Source organism: Quercus robur, chromosome 2 (genome assembly GCF_932294415.1).
Source record: "Quercus robur chromosome 2, dhQueRobu3.1, whole genome shotgun sequence".
NCBI lineage: Eukaryota > Viridiplantae > Streptophyta > Magnoliopsida > Fagales > Fagaceae > Quercus > Quercus robur.
This window is the reverse complement of record NC_065535.1, coordinates 79,631,503-79,657,701: the sequence shown is the minus strand read 5'-3', so window position 1 is coordinate 79,657,701 and position 26,199 is coordinate 79,631,503. Positions and strand designations below refer to the sequence as shown.

Genomic DNA, 26,199 nt, shown 5'->3' with positions numbered 1-26,199 from the left:
ATAATTTTTTATTTTTATAATCTTTTTACTTTGGGTAGACCATATGTTGCTTTCATAGGAGACAATTTTATCAGTTCTAACTGTGCAAATTTGCCATGCACACTCTATTAATTGTTTGAGAAAGACAAAAGTATATGAATTTTAGGAAATAATTCTTGGTTTTGACATTTGAATGGCAACCAAATTCATGATTGGAGCAGTAACCAGTTTCATGTACTTCCATTGTGAATTGTTTGGACTATATATATCCTATTGCCACTTTACTTCCTTAACATCGTCCCCAGTACTGTCAATCATCTCTAACTACCCATATATTTCTATGAGAAAATTTTGAACATGAATTAAAAATTTTATGTAATAAATATCAATGGAGAGTTAATGTTTTCATTGTGTCTAGCACTACTATTTGTACATTCTGCATGTGTATGCCATAAGTTAATTGGGGAAAAAAAAATTTAAGGAATGTAATAAAAAAAGTACTTCTAAAAAGAAAAGGAAATATAAACAATAACTTGGTGCATCATTTGGTCAACTAATGATGCCGTTTCTCAATAAGAAAGAACGAAAAAAAAAATCAATAATGTCAAACCATAATTCGACAATGACACAAATAAGCTCCCCTTGGATTTGTGAAAAGGTCAAGACCAAGACCAACATAATGAATTCTGTTTTGGAATTCATTTTACTTTGCCAATTGGAATAGAATATTTTGATACCGACATATTTTGACTTATGCTTCGAGATTTCGGAATTATGTTTGTATATATACCATTAGTATTATACAAAATAATGAATTTAATATGTTTTTTTATTAAAAAAAATCAAATAAAATAAGATTGTTATTAAAACAAACATTTTTTTTTTGGTTAATATTAAAAAAAAAACATTTACCATGGTTATTCTAATCCTCAACAATCCAACTAATTATTATTTCTTTACCCAGTTTTTTTTTTGGTAAACATTTCTTTACCCAGTTGCACCCACGTGAGATTTGAGAGGGTCTGAGAGGCGAGAAAAATGATGCTGCTGCTCAAGGTCAAGGCCCCGAAAGTGGCTCGAAACCAAAAACAAGATATCCACCTCCAGAATTTTCCACGTGTCATAGTCCCACAACTCTCTCTCACGCGCATTTTAGCGCGTGCATAACATCCACTTTTTTATATTTACAAGTTACAACCCACGCTCGTGTCGTGCCACGCACTTTATCACTCTCGTCATTTCGAAAAGAAAAACACCAAAAACTCGCACCGGCGACTTCTCCGGCGAGCTCTCCGATCTACGGTCATCTCAGGTCCGACCAATTCAACCCGATCTTCATTTGGTATCTTATTTTCCATCACCGATTCTCTTCATTTCGTTTCTATTTAGGGTTTCTAAGCTGTTTTTGATTTTGATGATTGATGGAGCTGGATATGTGTTGATCGGTGATTGAACAGGAAGAGTACAAGGTTAGGGACGATGAGTGAGGTATTCGAAGGATACGAGCGCCAATATTGCGAGCTCTCGGCGAATCTCTCCAGGAAGTGTACGGCAACTGGTGCTCTTAATGGCGGTAATTCAAAAACTCCTCTTTCAAATTCTCAATTGAATTTGATGGAAACTTTTTGTTTTTAGTCTAAATTCATGTTGATTTATTGTCTCTCTCTGTGTGTGTATGTTTTGCCCTTTGAAATTTTGAATTTTGATGCATATATGTTGATAAATTTTGGATTTTTTAAGGGAATTGAAAATTTGTGCTACATAGTTGGTTTTTTTATTTGCTTTTGAAGGTGGCAAAGATTTAATTAGTTGATACATTGATTCCCCGATGTAATTTTTGGCTTGTGTGAATTACGCAAGAAAATTAAGTTTATCGTTTGTAGATTTTTAGAATTTGATTATTTTTTGAAGAGAGGGATTTTTGTTGGATTGGATTGGCTGGTATGAATCCGAAAAAATTTGCCCACTACTTTCACACTAGCTCCAAAGATCATGCATATTGAGGGTGAGTGATCTTATCTGATATTTTTGTAATGATCAGTACGAATGTGAGCTTATTCTACGATTAGTTACACGATTCATTTCTTGGAATGAGTTAGATTTTTAGATGGAATCCTTTTGTGAATTGGCATTTGTAGTCAAATGGCGACTACACTGTTACATTCAAGATTTATGGGTGCAATTTGTCTATTGAAATTCTTAACATTTGATGATATTGACATGAATAGGAGAAGAATCTGAATTCTAAAGGTTCTGAATGATATTGGATAATCCAGTATTGCATTGTTCTTGTTCCACTTTTCTGATAATTTTCTTAGCATTTCTGGGGTGTAGAGCTACAATGTACTCTCAATGAGAGCCATTTTGTTGTATGTTTTATGTATCATCATAATACAATAGCATAATCATAGTAGGATAATATTTTTTGGATAAATTGTTTCGAGTGGGGGAGGAGGATTTGAATCCTGGTTCTACTAGAGAAAACCAGTCAATGCCATCAAGTTACAATGCTCTTGGCAGTAGGAGAGTTAACTGTGACAAAGTCTTTGATAAGATTTTTTACATATATGTGTGTGATAGGGGTAAAATTGTCATATTGTGATATTCGTGTAAGTACCAACATATATAAATAATTTACATGTATATTACGGTAATTAATAAACTCTAAACACACATCCTGAGAACATGGTATCAGAGCTGTAAAAGAAATTCACCCCTACTGCCATTGTCAGTTTTTTTTTTTTTTTTTTCATTAGCTCTGGTGGCCACATTACATACATTATTTAAACCTAAAAAAATGCCTAGAAACTTATAAACTTGACCCCGATCTGCACCAATGACAAACCCTGTCACCACCCACAACCACGAACCACATTGTCTGATGTAGGCGACAATGTTCTTGGTTTGTAAACCTGCAGTAAGCCTTCATTGTGGCTACTGCTACACCGAGAAACATCTCTGAGGCCCTCACAACCTCTGACAACCAAGTGGAAGATAGTTAAACCACTGGAATTACTTCTTGCCACACCGATCTGTCCTTGTATGGTCTAATCACTGTATGACCAATAATCTTTCCTGTTGGGACCAGTGAACCTTGATTCACTTGTCCCTGTTATGTGCTGTTGATATGCTTGACTCTGGTATGTGCTGATTCTCCTTTTTGTGCAAATGTCGTGTTGTGCAATTGCTTTAGCCTGTTCATGGCATGTTGAAGGTTTTGTTTGCCATGGTTACATGTTAGGCTATTGTTTCCTATGCATGTGATGACAACATGTTGGCATGTTGGTTTGGAATTGTTGTGTTGCTTTTTTAATGTCTTGGTTGTTGCCTTGTGGGAGTACTATTTGTTTGTGGACTGACTGAGTGTTGGCCTTTGGTTGGTTATTAATTTTTTAGTGTTGCTCACTTGGCCAAAGCTTATTTTTCCCTTGGTTTACAAATTCGGCACTGTAAAAAGTTTCATAGTTAAACTTTTTGGTTCTTGATTTATCAGTAGTTTTTTTTGATAGGTAATCAAAGTTTTATTGCATGAAAAGTACATTGTGTTCATGATGATGAACACTCTGTGCTTAAAACAAATACAAGTAACTCGAGAAGAGATACAGACAGAAAGAAGAAAATCATAAATGAAAATACATTGCAAATCCCAAATCCTAGACCATTGAAACAAAGTCCCAACTAGCATATACTTCAAAAGATCTACATGTCTCTCAGTATCTTCAAAAGTACGAGTATTATGTTCCCACCAGATTAACCACATAAGACAAGCTGGAACCATATTCCAAACATTTGAAAAATGTTTCCCCAACCAATTCCTCCATCCTAAAAGAAGAGAGGCAACCGTCGTCGGCATCAACCACTGGATCCTTTTTCAGTAGTTATAAAAGTTCTTATGAATTTTTCTTGAGTTTTAAATTAGATTGTGGGAGCTTATTTGATAGCTTCTAAGTAAAGAGTTGCATATTTGAGTTGTGCTATTTGCTCAAAGGTTTGCTTACAAGCTGTGCACAGAAAGCTCACAAGGGTGGGAGCTTATTTGATAGCTTCTAAGTAAAGAGTTGCTTATTTGAGTTGCGCTATTTGCACAAAGGTTTGCTTACAAGCTGTGCACAAATCTCTCACAAGGGTGGAATTGAAATGGGTAATGAGTTCCACCCTGTGAGAGGTATGTGCATATTTTCTGCACAAGTATTTGTGCAATTAGATTTATCCCAAAAAAAAGTCTTTGTACAATTAGATATTCTCAGGGAATTCCTGATGAAGATATGATTTGCTCATACAAAGTAAGACCAGCTGTGGAATGATGAGTATTTAGTTTGTTAAGGGAATTAATTGCCTAGTTCTGCCTTTTAAAGTAAGACTTAAGTTGTGGAATGTTGAGTATTATGTTTGTTAAGGGAATTAATCGCCTAGTTCTTCTGTTTTGTCCCCTTTCTCTCTCATCACCATCACCATCGTAATCATTATCTTTCTCCTAACTCCCCATATGCAGTAAGCATTAACTTGATGGTAATGTTTTTTGATAAGCCGCTTTGCTAGGCATTGCATATCGCAACCCTGTTCTGTCAATCTCCAATCACCTTATAACATATTACAACCATCCCATCACTTTCTTATGTAGGCCGGCCGTATATTCGAAATTCTTAGACTAATAATAGTTGACTTGTACTTTGGTTCTTTACACATGCTTAAATTGTGTGGATTAATAGATCCCCATCCCCATCCTGATGCGCCCCCCCCGCCCCCCCCCCCCCCCCCCCCCCCCCCCCCCGCTTTCCCCTCTTTTATTTAAGTGCTATGGGCAATGATTTGTCAAGGCCTACCAGAAGCCACTTATAATGTCTTATTGATCTGTAGAGCAAAAGAAACAAAAGGTTTCTGAGATAAAGGCTGGAATTGATGAAGCAGAAGCTTTGGTACCCACTTTACTCTTTCTCTTCCTAGGGTTATTTTCAAAATTTTGTATCTGCAGTAGTAATAGAGATGTTTCTCATAAATGTTTCAGATTCGGAAAATGGATCTCGAGGCGAGAAGTTTGCAACCTAATGTCAAGGCTGTGCTTCTTGCTAAGTTGAGGGAATATAAATCAGATCTGAACAATCTGAAAACCGAAGTCAAGAGAATTGTATCAGGCAACTTAAATGCTGCAGCCCGAGATGAGTTGTTGGAATCAGGCATGGCAGATACACTCACGGTATGTCTAAAATTGCATAATTTCCTTATGCTTATTGCTGTGATATGCTATTGTGATTCATTATCTGTTAGTGGTTTTATGATTGATTTGGTAACTTATTGGAAAGAGATATCCAGGTTTCTATCTTCTTTAGTGCCATTTTTATTTACTATTGCGGTTCACTTTGTCATTGGAATGATGGCAGTCTTAAGTTAATGCGTCCAGGGAAACAGGCAATCTAGGGCAGTACGAAGTCTTTTACTTTTAAAAAATTCTTACTCTGTTTTGCTTCCCAATTGTAGTAAATTGAATTTTTAGTCTCTTATTTGGAGGACTGATATCCGGTGAATATTGATAACATTCCTTTTTCTTTGTATACATGGATTTTCATTTGACACAAATAATTGATACATATTCAATAGGCATCAGCTGATCAGAGAACAAGACTGGTGACAACAACGGAGAGATTAGGCAAATCTGGTGACAGAATTAAGGAAAGTAGAAGAACCATGCTGGAAACAGAGGAGCTTGGTGTTTCAATTCTTCAAGATTTGCATTCTCAGCGACAGTCTCTCCTGCATGCTAATAACACGGTAACTAATTTCAAATACTTCAAACTTAATTTAGTGTTCAACTAAAATCTCTACAATAAGAAGATTGCTTTTTAGTTTCAATTTTTTTTAAGTAATATTTGAAACAGTAATTGGTGTGCTTCACTTCGGAACATTTGCATGCCACTCTTGGCATCATTTACACTTTTTTTTTGGGGTATGTCTCTGTGTTTTATTTATTTATTGTTTTTTTGGTCTCAACAGTAGTGCTTAGCATTGAACTTCTATTATCTTTGACCATTATGTTTACTTCAAGTTTTAGCTGTAAAGTATGAGATTTTGCCATCTACCGAAGGTCTAGGATCTTCAAACCGCAGCAGTAGTTTTGAAAATATATGCCACTGTATCTACCTGATGATTTTCTTATATTTCAGCTGCACGGAGTGGATGATAACGTAGGAAGGAGCAAGAAACTTTTGACAAACATGTCAAGGAGAATGAGCAGGAACAAGTGGATGATTGGCTCCATAATTGCAGTTCTTGTCATTGCTATTGCCTTGATCTTGTACTTCAAACTTAAATAGTCAGGACATGTTCTCTTGTTGGGCTTGTGGGTGTCTCTGTGGCACACCGATTTTTTAATTTCTTCTTATATTGTGCTTGGCTTGGTTTTTCTGGGAGCGTGCAATGAGTGATAACATAAAGATATTTAGCTGTTCAGTAACAGCGACATGGTGATTTGCTATGTTCATCATTGAATGTATAATGTGTTCTGCATTGTAACTTTTGTTATGTGTGGAATCGTGGTTCCTCTATGATGAGTAAATACAATGCGGAGTATAATTTTCAAATCATCAAATCAAATTTCTATGCCAATATTTTTGAAGAAATTTTCATCGTGTCCATTATTCAGTGCGTATGCCTTTTCTTAGAAGATATTTAGTTTTGGATTCAACTACACAAGATCCTAAATGCGATGTTATTGCTTCGCTTATAGATCCAATTTATAATCTTTCAATATTAGTTGTGATTCCTTCTTGATTATGATTCATGTACAGAACAAGTACATCATTGCTTATGATTTGCAGGTACACATGATTAAATCCCAATGTAATGCTACCAAGAGAAGGGGAAAAAAAGGGTTCCTGATTCATAAAAGAGACGAGCAGATCTGCCGTTTCATTGTTATTGATTAAGCAAAAATGTGAAGAATGGCAAAAGTGAGAATAACCATGCAAAGTAGATAAACTGGAAACTGACCACCAAACGGTTGAAAATATGGTGCTTTCTCTTCTTGTTCTTGGGTTTTTGCCTCAAAATGGCAGTAAATATGACTTTGTTGGGATGAACTAATTTTCAACTGGCACTAATTGGTGTTGGAATATACAAGTTCAAATTAGTTTCCTAATTACTGTAATTATTGAATTGTATACATAAAAAAAAAATCAACCTAAAAAGAGTAATTTTTTAAAATATCATATATTAGCAAAAAATGCCATTTCTTTTTAAAAGATACAACGTACATAATAAATAAAGACAAATGTTAATAATAAACAAAGGCAAATGTTAATAAGTATCGTGTTCGCCTTCTTAAGATTGGACTAATATAAGTCCCATTTAATTAAAAAAAATTAGAAAAATAGAAGAAAAAATACATAAAACTAGTTTTATAGATTATTTTAATATATTTTTTCTCTCTATGAAGCTGGCCTAACAGTTTATATAAAACTACAAAAAAGACAAAAAACTACAAAGAGAGATGTTAAAATGCTCCGTTAATAAACAAAATAAATGAATAAAGATAAGTTCAATCATATGTAATGATTGTTTATTTTTAGTAAGTTATTTGACATAAATAAGGCTAAAAGCTAACATATTTCCAAAACTAATAAAAAAAAAGATCTTGTTAACGATTGCTTTGAGGGTATTAGTTAACAATCCATTTTAGAAAAGTTTTGATATCACTTTTATAAAAAATAAAAAAAATTGTCAAAATATTAATTATTTTTCTTTTTATAAAAATTTTCTTTAAATAAATTATTAACCAATGATACAAGTGCATTAGTTAGCATTTTCCATAATAAAATTATAATTTGAAATAAAATGAAGACAAAACTCTCAAAAAAGCAAAAAGCTTTTAGCTAATACACACTATAATGTACAACTTGTCTTTTCAACGGCTATAGAATGTTGTCAAGGCAATGAGAAATGGTGTTCCAAAACTTGCTCCCTTTGAAATAGTGATGAAGAGCTCTATACGAAGCTTTTGGACTCCTCGCCTCTGCAATGCTCTCTCTCTTTCTCCTCACTCATATAGAGTCATTGATTGATACCTCATACAATAAAATCATTCTCTTTTAAAGTTTCAGCTTTCTTTCATATGATATGGCCAACCCACTCTACCCTCACTCAACACTTCCGTTCCCTTCTTCGAGCCTGTGCTCGACACTCCTCTCTCAACACAGGCAAAAAAATCCACGCCACTATCATCACCACTGGCCTCGCCAACTCCCCAAACTCCTTCCTCCACAACGCCTTACTTCATCTCTACTCTGCCTGTGGCAACCCAACTTATGCACGCAAACTGTTCGATAAAATTCCCCACTCACACAAAGACAGCATAGACTGGACCACTTTAATGGGCTGCTATGCCCGCCATTGGGTACCTAGAGATGCACTGTTTTTGTTTGTTGAAATGGGGAGAGAGGGTGTTGGAGTCGATGATGTGGCCATGGTTTGCATGTTCAATGTGTGTGCGCGGTTGGGGGATGTTGAGTTTGGAGTGCAAGGACATGGGTGTTTGGTGAAGATGGGATTGAGTGATAGTGTGAAGGCCTGCAATGCGGTTATGGATATGTATGTGAAGTGTGGGATGTTGGGTGAGGCGAGGCAGGTGTTTGAAGAGATGGAGGAACGGAGTGTTGTGTCGTGGACAGTGATTCTGGATGGAGTGGTTAGATGTGAAGGTGTGGGGAGTGGGAGGGTGGTGTTTGATATGATGCTGGAGAGGAATGAGGTCGCGTGGACAATAATGATTGTGGGTTATGTGGAGAGGGGGTTTATCAAGGAAGGGTTTAAACTTCTTGGTGAGATGATTTTTGGTTGTGGCTTTGGGTTGAATTATGTTACACTTTGTTCGTTTTTATCGGCATGTGCACAGTCAGGAGATGTGGTGATGGGTAGGTGGGTTCAAGTGTATGCTTTGAAGACAATGGAAAATGAGATGGATATCATGGTGGGCACGGCTTTGGTGGATATGTACGCGAAATGTGGTAGGGTTAATGCTGCATATAGAGTTTTTGAGCACATGCCACGAAGGAATGTGGTGGCATGGAATGCTATGCTTAGTGGGTTAGCAATGCACGGACGGGGTAAAGTTGTTTTGGATATATTTCCTCGTATGGTGGAAGATGCCAAGCCAGACGAATTAACTTTTATGGCTGTGTTAAGTTCCTGCAGCCACTCAGGTCTAGTTGATGAGGGTTGCCAATACTTCCATGAACTTGAAGCTGTGCATGGCATAACACCTACAATAGAACATTATGCTTGTGTGGTCGATCTTCTTGGTCGGGCTGGTCATTTAGAAGAAGCTGAAATCTTAATAAAAAAGATGCCAATGCCTCCGAATGAGGTGGTTCTCGGATCCCTTTTGGGTTCATGTAGTGTCCATGGAAAGCTAGAGCTGGGTGAGCGAGTTCTGCAAGAGCTGGTTCAGATGGATCCCCAGAACACGGAATATCATATCCTGCTTTCAAACATGTATGCCTTGGTGGGAAAGAGAGACAAGGCTGATTCCCTTAGGCAGATTCTAAAGAAAAGGGGTATTAGAAAGATGCCTGGAACGAGTTCAATTCATGTTCATGGCCAAGTTCACCAGTTCTGTGCAGGGGATAAGTCACATCCGCAAATCACGGATATTTACATCATGTTGGATGAGATGATTCGAAGATTGAGAGTGGCTGGTTATGTCCCAAATGCCGCTTCCCAAGTTTTCTCTGGTTGTGACAGTCAGGTGGGTAATGTGGATGAATTGGAGGAGATAGAACAGGCATTGTTCTCACATAGTGAGAAGCTGGCAGTCTGTTTTGGGCTTATAAGCACAAGAGCTGGTTCACCTCTTTATATTTTCAAGAATCTGCGTATATGCCAAGACTGTCATTCTGTTATTAAGATGGTTTCTGATATATACAATAGAGAAATTGTTGTCAGAGACCGCAATCGTTTTCATTGTTTCAAGCATGGTTCTTGTTCTTGCTTTGATTATTGGTGATGATAACACAATATGCTGATAATTGTACAGAAACAGTTTAGGTATTGATCCATTAACTATGTATCTGTTTGTATCTTCTGATTGTCAGTTGATCATAAAACAATAAAGCTTGTCTTGTAGAGTTATATGTATAAGCTTATGTCCTGTTGGAATCAAACTTTATTGTGACAGATTTCCTGGTCCTTCCATTTCAAGTCATCTTAAAGTTTTGCCAACCCCTATAGTTTTGGGGCTAAGACTGTTGTTGTTGCAGTTCAAGCCATCCCATTTTATTTAGTTTGACAATCACTCCCGTTCTCCCATGGGAGCTTCTCAATCTCATCCCCTCTGTCGCGTATGATTTATGCTCCCTTATGGTCTAAAATGATGTATGGCAGTACCCAGTCCTGCAACTAATGGTTGTCTCACCATTTTCTATTTTCTTGTATTGCCATTGTATTTACTATTGGAGTTCACTTTGTCATTTGAATGATGGCAGTCTAAGTTCTTGGGTCCAGGGAGACACGCTGTCTAATTCTTTATTTTTATATATTATTATTATTTAAATTCGTACTCTGTTCTGCTTCCCAATTGTGGTGAACTTTTAGTCTCTTATTTGGAGGACTGATAACTGGTGAATATTGACAACATTCTTTTTCCTTGAGTTCATGAATTGTCATTTGGCACAAATAATTGATGCATATGCAATAGGCATTGGCTGATCAGAGAGCAAGACTAGGGATGACAACGGAGAGACTGGGCAAATCTGGTGACAGAATTAAGGAAAGTCCTTCTATTACTTTTCCTTTGAGTAATATTTGAAACTGTAATTTGATTCTGCTCTGATGTTCTTCACTTTGAAACAATTACATGCCATTCTTGAATATCATTTACATTTTTTTTGGGAGGGTATGTGCGTGTGTATGTGTGTGTGTGTTTTCCCTTTTTGTTTGTTTTTATTTTCAGTCTCAGCATTAGTGCTTAGCATTGAACTGTTATGATCTTTGTCCGTTATTTTATCTTCAGGTTTAAGCTGTAATAGGTATGACTATTGTGCTGTCTACCAAAATTCTATGATTTTCACACCACAGTAGTAGTTTTGAAATACATGCCACTGTATTTACCTGATGATTCCTTATATTTCTGCTGCATGGAGTGGATGATAACACAGGAAAGTGCAAGGGAATTATGACTAATATGTCAAAAAGAATGAGCATGAACAAGTGGATTATTGGCCCCATAATTGCAGTTCTTGCTATTGCTATTGTCTTGATCTTGTACTTCAAATTTTTTGAATAGTCGGTATATTTTCCTTGTTGGGCTTGTGGTTGTCTCTGAGGTACACATTTTTTTCTTTTTCTTTTTATATTGTGCTTGGTTTTACTGGGAGCTTGCAATTGAGTGCAATCATAAAGATGTTTAGCTGTACAGTAACAGCAACATGTTGATTTGCTTTGTTCATTGTTGAATGTATAATGTGTTCTACATTTTAACTTTTGACATGTACAGAATCGTGCTTCCTATGATTAAATACAATGCAGAGTATAATTTATCAAATCATCAATCAGATTTCTATTCCATTATATTCTAGAAGAAATTTCATTATGTTTTCCTTAGAGAAAAGATTTGGTTTGGAATCAACTACGGGCTACAATATCCTATTTGTGATATTATTGCTTCACTTAGATTCAGTTTAACATTTTACAATCTTAGTTGCAGTTCCTCATTGATCACGATTTTTATAAAGAACAAGCACATCAACGAGGAACCACAACAACAACAAAAAAATTCTCTGGTAGTTTTGCATTCGGATTATTTAGGGTTAGATCCCCTGCATTTCCATATGTTAGCTTCACTAATGACTTATTTGTTCAATATTTGCAAGAAGATGAAACTAAACTGAAATTTTCGTTACACTTCAACCCCAAATGTATCAAAGAATGATGCAAATCCACTTCTATCTTATTAAATTTAACTTCAACTTTCAGTCGCCAAAGCTTTCCTTTGCTGAATAATGTAAGCTACTATGAATTAACTTATTTTGGCCTTCTGACCTCATATTCAAGAATCACTAGGCTTAAACCAGATTCTTGAGTTTCTCCCTTTTGAATTTATCATAATCTACAAGCACTCCATCATTAGCTTTTTGCTTCTTGTCATCCACCAATCTTTGGATCACCTGTTGTTGGATACAATCTCCTAGTAAATTTATGGCTAAAAACAATGGAAATTAATAGTAATTTTCTGGACAAACTAACAAGGAACTTGAATTGATAATGATGTGGTAGTAGTTGTTGCAGACTTGCAGCCTCATAAGGCCTGGTGAACTATACTCAAGTTCAAGAAAACAATTTTTTTTTTTAAACAATTTTTTTCATAATTGATGAGTTGACATGTAATTAATGTTTTAATAAAAATTGAGTTAAACTAATAGTGATGGGACTGTGTGAAAGTGATGTTGGTTTAATCACAACTTACTATGCATATCAATAGTTGCAAAAAAAAATTGTGAAAATTTTGTGATTCTTAGCATTACTCAGTCCTCACGTATATCTGAAGTAGTTTATCAATTGTGTATTATTACTTACAAATAGTATATATGATATACTTCAAGAAATTGTAATAGTGAAAACAAAGAGAGATGTAAATAGCACTTAGATTTGATGGACTTACTGACACTCCAATGTCTTGAATAACATCTTTAGGAACCAAAGCAAGTGAAGGTGGAAGAACAAAGCTTATGTTAAGCTCGAATTGAGTTTTAATCCAGCTTTGTGTTGCCCGTCTATCAGGGTATATGGCTCCTTTAGCATTGGCACTGAAGCCTAATGACTCACGAACATCATCAAGCCCTAGGAGCTCCCATTTTGTCTGTAAAAGATTAGCTTTTCATATTTATGTGGGAAGGTGAAGCAGCAAATATATATTTAAATTCATATATCAACTTTTCTAGTATGCTATTTATGATTTATCCAAAGAAAAACAACAACAATAATAATAACAATAATAATAACAACAATCAAGTCTTTGTCCTAAAATTTTAGGACCAATCATGGATACTCAATAAACTAATTAGGGCCGGTCACGTTTATTTTTGTATGCGCTCTTAGTTTGTTTTTAACTTTTTATTGTAGCTTACCATTTCAAGCTCAAGAACCTTTGTGATCTCACAAGGAACTGCTGAAGGGTAATCCTTCCCTTTTGATTTGCATCTCAACCGCATGTCAATTATTGGCTGCACTGTTAAGAACAAGAATTGTAAGGGTGGCAGCTGAATTCTCCATTCGTCCTACAAAAATTAAGCATAAAAACATATGTATGAGAAAGAGGTTAGAGTCATATACTCATATGTTCCTAATAAGAAAAATAGCATTTTCTTTAGAGCAACTAAAGAGGTCGACTATCTCCCGCACACCATCACCACCACCACCACCCACCCCACCCCACCCCCCCCCCCCCCCCCAAAAAAAAAAAAAAAAAAAAAAAAAGAGGTCGACTATCCCATTAAAGCATACTACAAGTAAAATGCTAAAGTTATTATCAATTTTATTACAAAAAGTTTACAAATTGATTTGACAATAAATGTGATTGAAGTCACTTTAAGAACATAATAAATAAATGTTTGAATTATTTTTTTCGAAGAGAAATGCTACATTCACAACATTTTCACAACGTTTCACAACAAATCTTAAGTGGCAAAAAAAAAAAAAAAATCAATGGTAAATTTAATTTAGAACTAATAACAATTTACCACCTAAGGTCTGTTATAAAAATGTGGCGAAAGTAACACTTATTTTTTTAAATTGATGGTTTTTGGTAACATATAAATTAATTTATAGTCCTGTAATGTTTTTAGCATCACTCTTTAATCAATAAAAAAAATTAGATTCATAGGTCGTTGATAGTTAACAATAATATGATGGAATTTTACTTAGAAGTTAACTCAAGAGAAACAAATATTAAACATTTATGAATAAACAATTATATCAGGAATAAATATAACAAAAATCAACTTCAAAATGTGAGAAGTTTCTTACAAGTTTATACTATTCAAGAACATTACAAGTAATTAGGAAGCTCTCCCTAGCTAATTATAATCAAGAAGCCATTTCTCTTCTACGCCCTTGCATGTGTGGCCTTTGACATGTAATTTATTATTTCTAGAGAGGACATGACCAACCATAATATCCTCCCTAAAAACTTTATGACTATTTTATGTAATAAAATTTATGTTAGATTCATTAATTAATAATATTATTTAAGATTCATCTAGTTCATGTAACTCCTAACCAATACTTTTTTTTTTTTTTTTTTAATACAAGATAGAAATTCTACTCTATCCTAATATAAGTGTATATGTGTGTAAATCTTCCTCCTGAAGACTTAAACTACAACCCTTGTCCCCCACACTCCACAAGCACTTATACTTGTGGAGTGATCATCGCACCAAGAGTGTGCGGTAGTTCCTTACCAATACTTGGTTGTTCTATAAAGTTCAAGTAATTAAATCATATTTATTTAAGGGAAAATTAAATCATATTCTAATGGTAAAATACTTTCATACTCTCCCTTCTCACATAGTTAAGTATCTATTAATTAAATTCATATGGGACCTATTGTTCATGTTAAAGGGAGGAAGTGCAACATTATTGTACTATCGAAGATTGTAAAATTTTCTAGAACAATTATACCAAAAATTATTTAACCTTGACAATTCCTCTAAGATGTCAAAGTTTACAATTCCTTTTACATTTTATATTTAAAAAAAGATAACAAGAATGAAAAATGTTATTAAAAATGATAGATTATAATTATGCATACACTTTTCTTATTATTATTATTATTAAGTTATTCATAATGACGTAGTGAGGGTAATGATGCCACACTCAATGTGCATGAGTCTCATTATGAAAGGATTGTTAAGAATGTTACAAACTAGCCATCAAAAGACAAACTCTTATATTATTTTTCATAATCAGACCTATTTTTGACTTGCACTTCCTTTCCATCATGGTCCAACAATATTTAGATTTATTGTTTGAGAGAGAGAGAAAGAGAGAGAAATAAATAAATAAAGACACATAGGACAAGATTTTTCTCCAGACTAGTTTGGAGTGAAACCCTCTAAACTTGTCGTATATCTTTTTATTGAATGCGAATTTTGAAAATCTAACAATTGGATTATAGGTTTTTATTTATTTATTTATTTATTTTTTAACATGAATGTTAAATTTTGTTTAAATAAGATTTTATTTGCTATTCGTTCAATAAACCTATTTTTTGTGCAAAATATTTTACCATAAAAACTTGAAATTTAAATATATCATTGATAACATAACTATTGATCTTTAATCTCCCTGAAATTTTGCAAACATGAAGAATGTAATAAGAACATGCAATCTAACGATTAGATTTTCAAAATACATATCTAATAAAAAAAATATAATGTAATACATCTGTGTTTGCTTGAATGTTAGCGAAAGAATATCATATTTTCTAGGAAAATAATAAACTGATATCATATGAAGATTATTGATTCAATTTCTCTTTTAACTTATTAATTTAAAAAAAAAAATTTAGAATTTTTAGTTTTAATTAGATATCATTCTTCTAAAAAATATCATATAAATAAATTTCAATACCTAATTGCCATACAAAGTTGAAAATTTTAATCTTCTCAAAAAAAAAAGTTGAGAATTTTAAAATTTTTTCACTTTTTTTACTAAATAAAAATGATAGATTTATATTTTTTCTAATAGGATATACTTATAGTTTTATTCTCATTTATGAAATATCACTTTTGATTTCTTAAACGGTGAAATCTTTTGAATGTTTTTTTTTTTTTTTGGGCTGAGAATTGAATGTTAGAAATTAAAATCAAAACATTTGACACTTTTTTTGTGGGGGGGGGTGGGACCAAGAATATCTTTTATTTTGATAACGTGACTCTATCCCCTAATGCACCTATTATGATAGACTATATCATTGATGGATACGGTTAAGTTAAGAATTACAATGATTTCATTCATAACCATAGTCTATTGAATCAAAGTAGTCTATTAAATTAGTGGGTTATATCACTGTCAGTTTCTTTAAGACCTCTTCTTATCTTTCCGTGTGTATTAAAAATATTTAGTATTCTAAAAAAAAAAATTAGATATACTAATATTATTTCAACATAAAAATACTGTTTATAATTTCACAAAATTTTTTTTTTCTGATAATAGATGCATCATAAGATAGTTCATGGCCCACATAATTCTAACATAACAAACTCTGCCAAGAAAATCTCAGTTTGAACAATATTTTTATGGTATAAAAAAAAAAAAAAAAAATCATAGAAAGTGGAAGTAGGGCAGTCAAACACCTCACTAACTTGCATTTTTTCTCCATCTGTAAAGGTTGCTTTGAGAATTCTGGACTCGTTCTCCAAATACTGATCAAAAGAAGCCTGCTAAAACCAAAAACTAGTATAACAAAGTATCACACACCTCAAAATTTTAAGCCGATAAAAAACGATGAATTTTAATTATTTAATTATTATTCAAACAAAAAAGAAAAAAAAAAAAAAAAAGAGAGAGATACCCAAGGTGACTCAGAGAGAGGAAGATCTGAAGTGAATCTAGAAGAGTATTTTATAGGCTTTTGATTAAATGGCTTCCATGGTGCCTTTTCATGGTAGCTACGGTTCTTCTGCTTACCCTTTCTCTCTTCTTTGCCAAGTGCACATCGGGTTCTTGATCCATGGAGCAATAATGGAGACTTGAATGTAGAGGAAAGACTTGCAAGGGCAACCTCACCCATCATCAGTTGCAGAGAATTTGTTCACCTTTCAAAGATGTTAATACTAGCAAGCAACAAAAAAATAATAATTATTATAATAATAATGCAAATTAAAATTACCTACTGCAAAAATGAGTGATATATATATAGTACGTACTCTACTGCACTATATATGTAGCTGGTTAAGGAGTGAAGGACATATAGACACGACGGGGATGGTTTGTGTCCCTTAAAATGTCGACTATGAAACTTTGCAAATTACTGCAGATTTATGTAAACATTCATTAATGGAGTGCAATAATTATATATGTGTACATACATTTGGCCACAAGTTCAGTTAGTTGGGTTGTACCAAAAACCACTAACAACAATGATTGTTTCTTTTGCTGTTTTAAATTTTCAACATGTGGTGTCAGAGCCTCATTCATTCTATGTTATTTTGTAATTTTTCATTTAATTTTTTTTGACACGATTCTATAATTATATGATTACTTTAATTATGGCCGGAAATTTGATGAATTTAGTTTTTTGTTTATTGAGATTAGTTAGAAATTAATAATTATTTAAGGCTAATTTGATAATATTGTTTGAATAACAATTTTTATTATTTAAACAATACAACATATATTTTTACAACACTTTTTTACTCAGTACATATTTTTACATCACTTTACCAACCCCTCCCCTCTCAGTAATTTTCATTGATCTATGACAATTGACACATACCGACATCCGTATTCTATTTTTTTTGATAAGTGACACATAGCGACATACTTATTCATTGCATGATTCCATATTTTTGGCATTGAGATTCAGACAACTGATGTGGATGCAACCCACATGTTGGTCGTCAGTCGACTATCAAAAGTAAATTGTTTTTTGGACAACGTTAACCAGCACCAAAAATTTGTCAGAAAAAGTCAAAAAAAATCTTAAATAGTACATACAAAACTGAAAAAGTAATATAAATTGAAAAAAAGACATAAATTATGTCAGGAAAAAGTGTGCTTAACGGGCACCACACGGTGCCCGTTAACACAACTTTTTTTTTTTTTAAGAGATATAACTCAATCAGTCTTTACAACGTTATTGACGTGGCTACGTTTGCCAATGCAAACAAGATTGCCCCTAGCTAGTTTACTCAGTCTCAACAGTATAATTTGCCTGCACACTAAACAAAAAACAACACAATATATTTGCATTAATTGTGCGTGGTTATACGGTAAATGAAAATTTGAATGATTCGATGTATGGTATATATATTCTCAAATTTTGATCATTAGATCATTGAATTTAATAATGTGATTAAGTGCCTAGAAAGCTCATTTTGTATTCCTTATAACTTTAATTACGTTTCTTAATAACGAATCTTTAAGGGGTTTTATTAAAGAGATTTAGGCTAAGCAAGAAAAATATGAACCTTTTTTTTTTCTTGATTTTCAAAAAGTTAAAAACCCTTTGACTAACTTAACCTTGCGCACGCAAGTTTTGATAATTGTGTACATATACTACACTACCTAGGCTAAAGTTGGTGAGCTTCACGTGGAAATTTTCTCTCAAAAATTTATGCCAAGGCTGATCTCATATTCCCCAGAAACAACCTTACACACGATTTTTGCATAAAAAATTCTTGTCACACCAAAAGGCAATGGCACAAGAATTACTCTTTTTGCATTATAGAAATGCCTTGGTGACACACTTTTCAAAACATGTTTTTATTTTGATATTCTTTTAGTACACTGCAAATCTGCTATTTTCCTCCAAACTTAAATAACTCGTTGAAATAGCCCCTGGACTTTCACAGTTAAAACGATCTTTGACAACAAAATAGGCAAATGGGGATGTAGCTCAAATGGTAGAGCGCTCGCTTTGCATGCGAGAGGCACGGGGTTCGATCCCCCGCATCTCCATCTGCGTAAGCTTCTTAAGATTTTTACTTTTTATCTTTTTATATCTTTTGAATAAGATGCAACAAAACTGAAATTCTTCATTACACTTCCACCCCAGACGCATCAAAGAATTAATGATTCAAATCTTCAAACTTTCTGAATTTAATGTCCACTTTTAGAATCCAAAGTTTTCTGAAGTGATATTATTTGGATAAGCGTTTTGATAATCAAAACGTGCATTTATGTATGAAAATGATAGAAGTGAAACGTTTGGTACTCTGTTTATAAAGAAATCACGTTTTCAAAATTGCCAAAAATTGAGGGCTAGTTTGGTAGAACATTTTAACATGTCTTTAGTTTTTAAATAATATCACACGTATTTTCACATACTTTTTTATTCACACATGCTTCAAAAAAATACAAACAATATTACTCAAGCCCGACTCGGAGTTTTCAAAACACAATAAACTCAAGTTTTTTCAAAAACGCAAATACGAGTTTACTATCAAAGTTGTGTAAAAAAGTGTGAAATTCTCAAAATATCCTCACAAAATAGCATATTGACCAAAATACTTAAGAAAAGTTTATTGCCTTGACACCATGTATCTCCTCTGTGCTTCTGCCCAGTTGCCTCTGTCTATCTCCTGTCTGCCTCCAGTTGTTCACTTTTTGTTCCCTTGTCTCTCTTAGCTTGTTGCTTTGTTGCCTTTGCAAGGACTAGTTGTCCTCACCGTTTTGCTTGATTAGAATCTTATGGGCAGGGTGAAAATTGGAGCTAAAGAATATTAATGGGCGGCGCCGTAGGGATGAGATCAGGGAGACAAGCAAGTAGAAAAGTAGTGATGTGGTGGTAGGCCCGTGGAAGATATACATGGGCTAAAATTGTGGTAGGAGTCTAGGAGATTGATTCTTTTGCAAAAAAGAAAAAATACAAGTAAATATAAAACATTAAAGTGGGTGTCCTTCTTTTCCTCTCTCTTTTTTTTTTTTTTTTTATTTTTTTTTTTAAGAAAACTTTTTCTTATTTTATAACAAGTCATTACCCTATATAAAAAAATATGCTATTATTATATGCCTTACAAGTTACAAGATGACAAAGGAGCCTTAACAACAAAGTCATGTCCATTTTGGTAAATTACTGTTAGGCTAAAAATAAAATAAAAAAAATAAACATTGTTCACATGGCCCAAATCTGGATCAGTGGCCCAAATCTTGATCAGTGTAAGCCTGGCCCAAAAAACAAAACTTGCAATACCTGTTATAACAAGAGAATATCAGTTAGTTATCCACTAAGTCAGAGTGCAATAGAAGTTACCAAAAAATAAGGAGAAGTGCAGTAACTGTTTTGTCTACTATAAATAAAGATTAAAGGTATTATCACAGGGAGGAAGAAAAATCTGAAAACTTGATTCACATTCCCAGTCAATGGAATGATAACTTCATGTTTATAAGTGCGTTTGCCTCACATGAATTATCTAATTATAGTTTTTGTAATTTAACTTAGGAGTTTGTGTGATTTGAATCTTTCTTATTTGTATGAACTTGAATTAAGATATCTACATATTGTGATTACATTGCTTGTTCCCTTATTTTTCTTAGTTGAATATTTTGTACTTTTGAAGTCCTATTAGTTTAGGTAGTGGCAGAGCCCATCAATTTGGTGCGAAATCTTGTCTTGTTAGTTCTTTCTAAGAAAGTTTGTATTCTCACAAACAAATTGGCGACCACAGTGGGAGTACATGCCAGTCCTTACAAGAAAAATGAGGAATAATAGCAATAGCAATGAGAATAATTCTGGTTCTTCTAATTCTACAGAACCAAATCCAGTTTCACGGCCTATTACAGAGCATGGTGAATCTGGACATAATGGATTACACTCAGATTTAAATCCAAATTTTTTAGAGGTAATTCTGAGACAATTTAATCAAATGAAAGATGATGTAGTTGCACGTTTTGACTACATGAGTGATGAGATGAAACAACTTAAAGAAAACCAAAATCTGGTTCATCGAGTCATTGTTGCAAATGGTAAAGATAGACACTTAAATCAGCCAAACGTAGGAGCAAATAATGACTTTGTCGGTGGAGTGGGTTCAGGAGTGAATAGTAATCCTTTATTTGAGAATTTCCAAAATATGGAAGTTCCTTTAGGATTAGTAAACGTCCCTTTTACTGAGAATTCCCCAAGAATGGAAAACATCCTTCATTTGATTAACCCACCAAGAACAGAAAATGTTCCTCATATTGAAAATTATCACAGAAATGAGAATAATGATCATGTGACTATGAATGTTCCAATAAGAACAGAAAATGTTCTTCGAGGAAATAACCATCGCATGAGAAACAATCATCACAATGGAGTTCCTCAAAGGAATAATAATAACTCAGGAGTAGAAATCCCTTTAGATGACATTGATTTCCCTAGGAATGATGGAAACCCAGAATTATTTATGGATAATGGGTTTGACAATGGTCAAGAGAATGAACTTGGGCATGAAATGGCTCAATTTCAGCAATATCCAAGAAGGGATAATGCTACTAGAAATAGAGCAAATCCTAGATTTGCACAGTGAAGGCAGAGGGCTGAAAACAATAGAATGGCCTTGGAAAGAAATAATCATCATAATGGTCGATTTGAAATCGAACAAAATAATTTAGAACGAAATCAAGTAGAGGCACATAATTATAATGGTCATAATGATGAAGTCCACAATAGAATGGACCAAATCTTAGAAATCATGGAACACACACATGGTCCAACATTTCGAAGACGTAGGCCAATTTATAGGAAGCCATATCTAGAGTGGATTGATAGAGAACCATATCCAAGAGGATTTAGAATCCCAGAATTTACTACATTTTCTGGAGAAGATGACAAGACTGTATTGGAACATATGTCCAGATTCACAATACAGTGCGGAGAGGTCTCAAACAATGAAAATTGTAAGATGAAATTATTCCCAAGCTCTTTGACTGAACAAGCATTTGCTTGGTATTCATCTCTACCTCCTAATTCTCTAAATTCATGGGCTGAATTAGAGGACAAATTCCAAACACATTTCTCTCGCACATGTTTGAGAGTGTCAATTGCTGATTTGGCAAGATTAAGACAAAGGCCAGATGAAACTGTAGAGCAGTTCATTATGCAGTTTAAAAGAGCTTGCATGCGTTGTCAAATTGTTCTCCTAGAGAGAGAATATGTCAAGTTTGCTGTAGATGGTTTAGATTTCGAATTTAGAAAAAAATTCGAAGGGGTGACATTCTTTGATCTGTACGAATTGTCTGATAGGGCTTCTAGGTATGAAAGTCTCATTAAAGAAGAGAGAAACAAGAATAATTCTACATATGGGACTTATTTTCATGACCCTAACTATGAAGTAGACATTGCAGAATTTATAGGTCATAATCCCCAAGTATGTGATGTACTAGATAAGAAAAACATTAAGGCTAAGTCAGCATATAAACTTTCAGCACCTATAAGAGATTACTCATTTGACATAGAGAAGTCTGGTGAAATCTTTGATTGGTTGTTAGAAGCCAAGTTGGTAAAGTTGGTAGGTAGACACAAAATACCAGCAAAGGCAGAAACACATGGTAGGGATTATTGTAAATGGCATAATGCATTTACACATCAAACAAAAGATTGTGTAACCTTTAGGAATGTTATTCAAGATAAAATTGAAAGAGGAATCTTGAAATTCCTTGAAAAGCCTAAAGAGCAAATGAAAGCAGATATTGATCCCTTTCCACCTTTGCATGATTTAAATATGATTTCAGCTGATTTTGAATCTTTGATTAGTAGCTTCAAAAATAATGAGAACTCAAAATGTAATGTATATCAATGTGTTAGTGTGCAGGGTAAACAATCATTGCACCTCACCCAAGGGATAAAGAGACTAAAAATTAATGAAGGATCTTCTATGCGAGTAAATAAATATGGCTTGCATGGTAAAGAAAACTTTTTTCAGGGCAAGAATGCCCAAACAAATAAGGGAAAGGCTAAAATGGTAGAACAACCAAGGCCTACAACTTATAAAGAAGCATTACAAAAGCATAATTCTTTTTCAGATGATTAGGTTTTTGATTCTGATGAAGATGATTGCTTATGTGAGCGGTGTAGTCGCATAATGGCGCGAGTTTTTGGAAAAGTGGCTGTTGGGATAAAATCTCCTCAAAGTGATACTGGTTTTGAGCCAATTGTTGAACCTAAAAAAGCTGAATCAGTGTTTTCAAGAGTAGAAAAGCCAAAACAACTTCGCACCTTCAAACCTCCAATAGGGGAGCCAAATAAATGGTACTCCATGGAATCTGTCAGTGTTAAACCACCACAAAAGCGTCATTTTAAATATGGATATAACCCATATTTCCCACAAATGACAAGAACACAAAGGAGACGCTGGCTTAGACAGCAAATGTATAAGTCACAAGAGCCAAGACAAACTCCTGAAAATTCTAATGATGCACCACTTAACAAGGCGAAAGCAATTAAAGTTGAAATACCGCAAAAAGGAGGCACATTAACTTCTAAATATGTGAAGACGTCACCAAGTGCTATTCGGTTGATAGGCAATGAAACGAGTATGCAAAAAGCCAAAAGTGACAATAATATGCAGCAAAGAATGTTTGAATCAAAGCAACTCGCACAAAGTGAAATGGTTCAAGATTTACCTAAAGAAGAGAACCAAGAACTAGTGCGACAAGATCACAAAAAATTAGAGAGATATACAAGTGATTTGGGGTCTAATCAAATGGATGATAACACAGTCACTGTATACATTGCAAGAAGGCCAAAAAATGAAATAAAAGGAAAAGAAATATCGAAAGAAAAAGAGATGCAAGAGGAGAGATTGGCTGAATCAGAAACTGAAGAAAAAAGCAAAGGTACAATCAATTCGATCATTCCATTTGAGGAGTTTGAAGGAAACGAGTTTGTGAAAGAACTTGGAGATGCAAATATGATGGAAGGCCTTGAAGATATTGAAGGCTGGGATGATTTGGAAGCATTCAATGACTTTGGAGAGGAACTCGAATTGGAACTAAAAAAAGAAAATTCCAGTAATATGGAATGTAATGTGATCACATTGCCAATAGAGTTTATGGCAAATCAGAACATTATTGAAGATGAAGAGCATAGTTCTAAAGGCTCAAATGCTCAAGGGGCATGTCATATCCTATTAACAGATGAAGAGATGGAGAATTTAGAACCTAAAGCAGAGGCAAAGCTAGAATTTCCACCAGGTAAAATTATCTTTGAGAAACCATCTAAAATAATGTCACAGCATTTAAAGCCTTTATTCATTAAAGTTCACATGGATGGAATACCTATTAATAGAGTTTTAGTAGATAATGGTGCTGCAGTTAATATTTTGCCTTGGGGAATGTTGAAAAAAATCAATAAAATAGAGGCAGATTTAATTCGGTCAGATGTTTTAGTCAGTGGTTTTGCTGGTGAATCTACTAAAACTAGAGGTATTATACCTGTAGAATTAAAGGTAGGGAATAAGATTACAAATGTTGCCTTTTTTGTTGTTCATACTAAGGCAGCTTATAATGCTTTGCTAGGAAGGGAATGGATACATTCAAATTGGGTGATACCTTCCTCCCTACATCAATCTCTAATGTTTTGGAATGAAGATAATTCTGTTGAATTGGTGAAGGCTGATAATAGGCCATTCGAAGCATGTAATAATACAATTGATGCTCAATTATATAACAAAAATGTTGGAATTTTGAAACTGACAGGATTTGGTTACAATGGCAAGCCAACAATGGTAGAAATGGTTGGAGAACAACCATATTCTACTGGAGAAGATGTTACTGACCAAGAAATTGGCAAGGAATGGTTTAACGACAACATTGTAGAGCCACAAATGCCAAATATAATTGAGGAACCTGTTAGTGATGAGTAGTTCACTTACTCCAAGGAAATTAAGGGCCATTAAACTGGCTGAAGACAAAGTAATAAGTTACATTCTTGAAAATAAAATAGAACAAAGTATGTTCTTGGCAGAACGTGTATTGGAAGAAGAAAGAGACATTGGAAACCAAGTTAAAATTGGTTTAAATTCTCTAAGTAAAGCTCCCATCCAAATGGATGACTTGAAAGCAGAAGTTCAAGATCCTTTGATAGAAGTGAATCTTGGAACTGAAGAAGAAAGGAGAGTGACATATATTAGTAGTCACCTTACACAGGAACAATTCAATGAAGTGCTGGCTGTGTTGAAGAGGTTTAAGGATTGTTTTGCATGAGATTACACTGAATTGCCAGGTTTGGACAGAACACTAGTAGAGCATAAACTTCCAATCAAGAAGGAGCACATTCCACTCCAACAACCACCTCGCAGGATGGCGAATGAGGTTATTTTGAAAGTGAAAGAAGAAATCAAAAGACTATTGCAAGCAGGATTCATAAGGCCAGCTAGGTATGTAGAATGGCTTTCAAATATAGTTCCAGTTCTTAAGAAAAATGGCAAATTACATGTATGCATAGATTTTAGGAACTTAAATACAGCATCACCCAAAGATGAGTATCCTATGCCAATTGCAGATGTATTGGTAGATGGAGTGGCAGGACACAAACTGTTGTCTTTTATGGATGGATATTCAGGTTACAACCAAATCTTCATTGCAGAAGAGGATGTCCACAAAACTACCTTCAGATGTCCAGGTTCTATTGGAACATTTGAATGGGTAGTAATGCCATTTGGCTTAAAAAACGCTGGTGCGACTTATCAGCGAGCCATGAATTTAATTTTCCATGATATGATTGGAAAGTTTATGGAAGTTTATATAGATGATGTGGTGGTTAAATCTCAAGACTTTAATACCCATCTAAAAAACCTAGAGAAAGCCTTTTTGAGGATGAGGAAACATCAATTAAAAATGAATCCTCTTAAATGTGCCTTTGGGGTGCAAGCAGGAAATTTTCTGGGTTTTCTAGTGCATAATAGAGGAATTGAGATAGACCAAAACAAGGCCAAGGCAATCATGCAGGCTAAACCTCCTTCTAATAAAAAAGAGTTACAAAGGTTCTTAGGCCAAGTTAATTTTTTAAGAAGGTTTATTTCTAATGTTGCAGGTAAAACCAAAGTGTTTTCCCCTTTATTAAGGTTGAAAGACCATGAAGATTTTACTTGGAATGAAGAGCATCAATTGGTCTTTGATACAATTAAGAGATATTTGTCCACACCACCAGTGTTGATTCCTCCAAGAAGTGGGAAACCTTTAAAGTTATATATATCTGCAACCCAAGATTCTATTGGAAGTTTGCTGGCTCAAGACAATGATAAGGGCCTTGAACAGGCTGTTTTTTATTTAAGTAGATTATTAAATAAAGCAGAATTAAATTATTCAATGATAGAAAAACTATGTTTGGTTTTGTATTTTACTGCTACTAAGCTAAGACATTATATGCTTTCTCATGTAACTTATATTATCGCACAAACTGATGTAGTGAAATATATGCTATCTAGACCTATTTTGCGTGGTAGAATGGGTAAATGGAGTTTAGCTTTAGTGGAATTTCATTTAGTTTATGTACCACAAAAAGCAATAAAAGGTCAAGCCTTAGCTGAT

General features: G+C 34.1%; 4 protein-coding genes and 1 non-coding gene across 12 annotated transcripts; 4 read left to right on the top strand and 1 right to left on the bottom strand.

Annotated features, from left to right (window-relative positions):
- The first annotated feature begins 1,134 nt into the window (after nt 1–1,134).
- On the top strand, nt 1,135–6,593 carry LOC126715203 (vesicle transport v-SNARE 13). Of its 2 annotated transcripts, none has more exons than XM_050415704.1 (6): nt 1,135–1,291; nt 1,437–1,552; nt 4,837–4,895; nt 4,985–5,173; nt 5,575–5,745; nt 6,138–6,593. In XM_050415704.1, the coding sequence occupies exons 2-6, from the start codon at nt 1,459–1,461 to the stop codon at nt 6,285–6,287; spliced, it is 663 nt and encodes a 220-aa protein (XP_050271661.1). In that variant the 5' UTR covers nt 1,135–1,291; nt 1,437–1,458; the 3' UTR covers nt 6,288–6,593. The 2 variants fall into 2 exon arrangements, with proteins under 2 accessions (XP_050271661.1, XP_050271660.1); XM_050415703.1 differs by having other exon boundaries at nt 1,156–1,321.
- A 1,243-nt stretch (nt 6,594–7,836) lies between these two features.
- On the top strand, nt 7,837–10,155 carry LOC126715202 (pentatricopeptide repeat-containing protein At5g15340, mitochondrial). The gene has a single exon (XM_050415702.1). It carries the CDS (start codon nt 8,084–8,086, stop codon nt 9,971–9,973), a length of 1,890 nt encoding a protein of 629 aa, XP_050271659.1. The 5' UTR covers nt 7,837–8,083; the 3' UTR covers nt 9,974–10,155.
- Nucleotides 10,156–11,818: 1,663 nt separating this feature from the next.
- On the bottom strand, nt 11,819–17,036 carry LOC126715200 (uncharacterized). 7 transcript variants are annotated; one of them, XM_050415691.1, is made up of 6 exons: nt 16,893–17,036; nt 16,538–16,799; nt 16,320–16,406; nt 13,092–13,241; nt 12,626–12,823; nt 11,819–12,131 (listed from the first exon to the last, which is right to left on the bottom strand). In XM_050415691.1, exons 2-6 carry the CDS (start codon nt 16,757–16,759, stop codon nt 12,030–12,032), a joined length of 759 nt encoding a protein of 252 aa, XP_050271648.1. In that variant the 5' UTR covers nt 16,760–16,799; nt 16,893–17,036; the 3' UTR covers nt 11,819–12,029. The 7 variants fall into 7 exon arrangements, with proteins under 7 accessions (XP_050271648.1, XP_050271653.1, XP_050271650.1 ...); XM_050415696.1 differs by having other exon boundaries at nt 16,320–16,403; nt 16,654–16,799; XM_050415693.1 differs by lacking the exon at nt 16,893–17,036 and having other exon boundaries at nt 16,329–16,406; nt 16,538–16,875.
- A 1,536-nt stretch (nt 17,037–18,572) lies between these two features.
- Nucleotides 18,573–18,645, top strand: TRNAA-UGC (transfer RNA alanine (anticodon UGC)). Its single transcript has one exon. It is a non-coding gene; the product is annotated as a tRNA-Ala (tRNA).
- A 1,739-nt stretch (nt 18,646–20,384) lies between these two features.
- On the top strand, nt 20,385–21,197 carry LOC126703901 (uncharacterized). The gene has a single exon (XM_050402958.1). It carries the CDS (start codon nt 20,385–20,387, stop codon nt 21,195–21,197), a length of 813 nt encoding a protein of 270 aa, XP_050258915.1.
- Nucleotides 21,198–26,199: the final 5,002 nt, after the last annotated feature.

Bases quoted from the DNA above. Each gene is read 5' to 3' on its own strand.
- LOC126715202 (XM_050415702.1), top strand. From the start codon at position 8,084: ATGATATGGCCAACCCACTCTACCCTCACTCAACACTTCCGTTCCCTT.
- LOC126715200 (XM_050415691.1), bottom strand. From the start codon at position 16,759: ATGATGGGTGAGGTTGCCCTTGCAAGTCTTTCCTCTACATTCAAGTCT. The intron at 13,242-16,319 runs GTGTTTGACTGC...TAATTTTTGTAG, and splicing joins AAAAAATGCAAGTTAGTGAG to GACGAATGGAGAATTCAGCT. The intron at 12,132-12,625 runs GTAAGTCCATCA...ATCCAACAACAG, and splicing joins TTCAAGACATTGGAGTGTCA to GTGATCCAAAGATTGGTGGA.
- LOC126703901 (XM_050402958.1), top strand. From the start codon at position 20,385: ATGAGGAATAATAGCAATAGCAATGAGAATAATTCTGGTTCTTCTAAT.
- LOC126715203 (XM_050415704.1), top strand. From the start codon at position 1,459: ATGAGTGAGGTATTCGAAGGATACGAGCGCCAATATTGCGAGCTCTCG. The intron at 5,174-5,574 runs GTATGTCTAAAA...CATATTCAATAG, and splicing joins GCATGGCAGATACACTCACG to GCATCAGCTGATCAGAGAAC. The intron at 5,746-6,137 runs GTAACTAATTTC...CTTATATTTCAG, and splicing joins TCCTGCATGCTAATAACACG to CTGCACGGAGTGGATGATAA.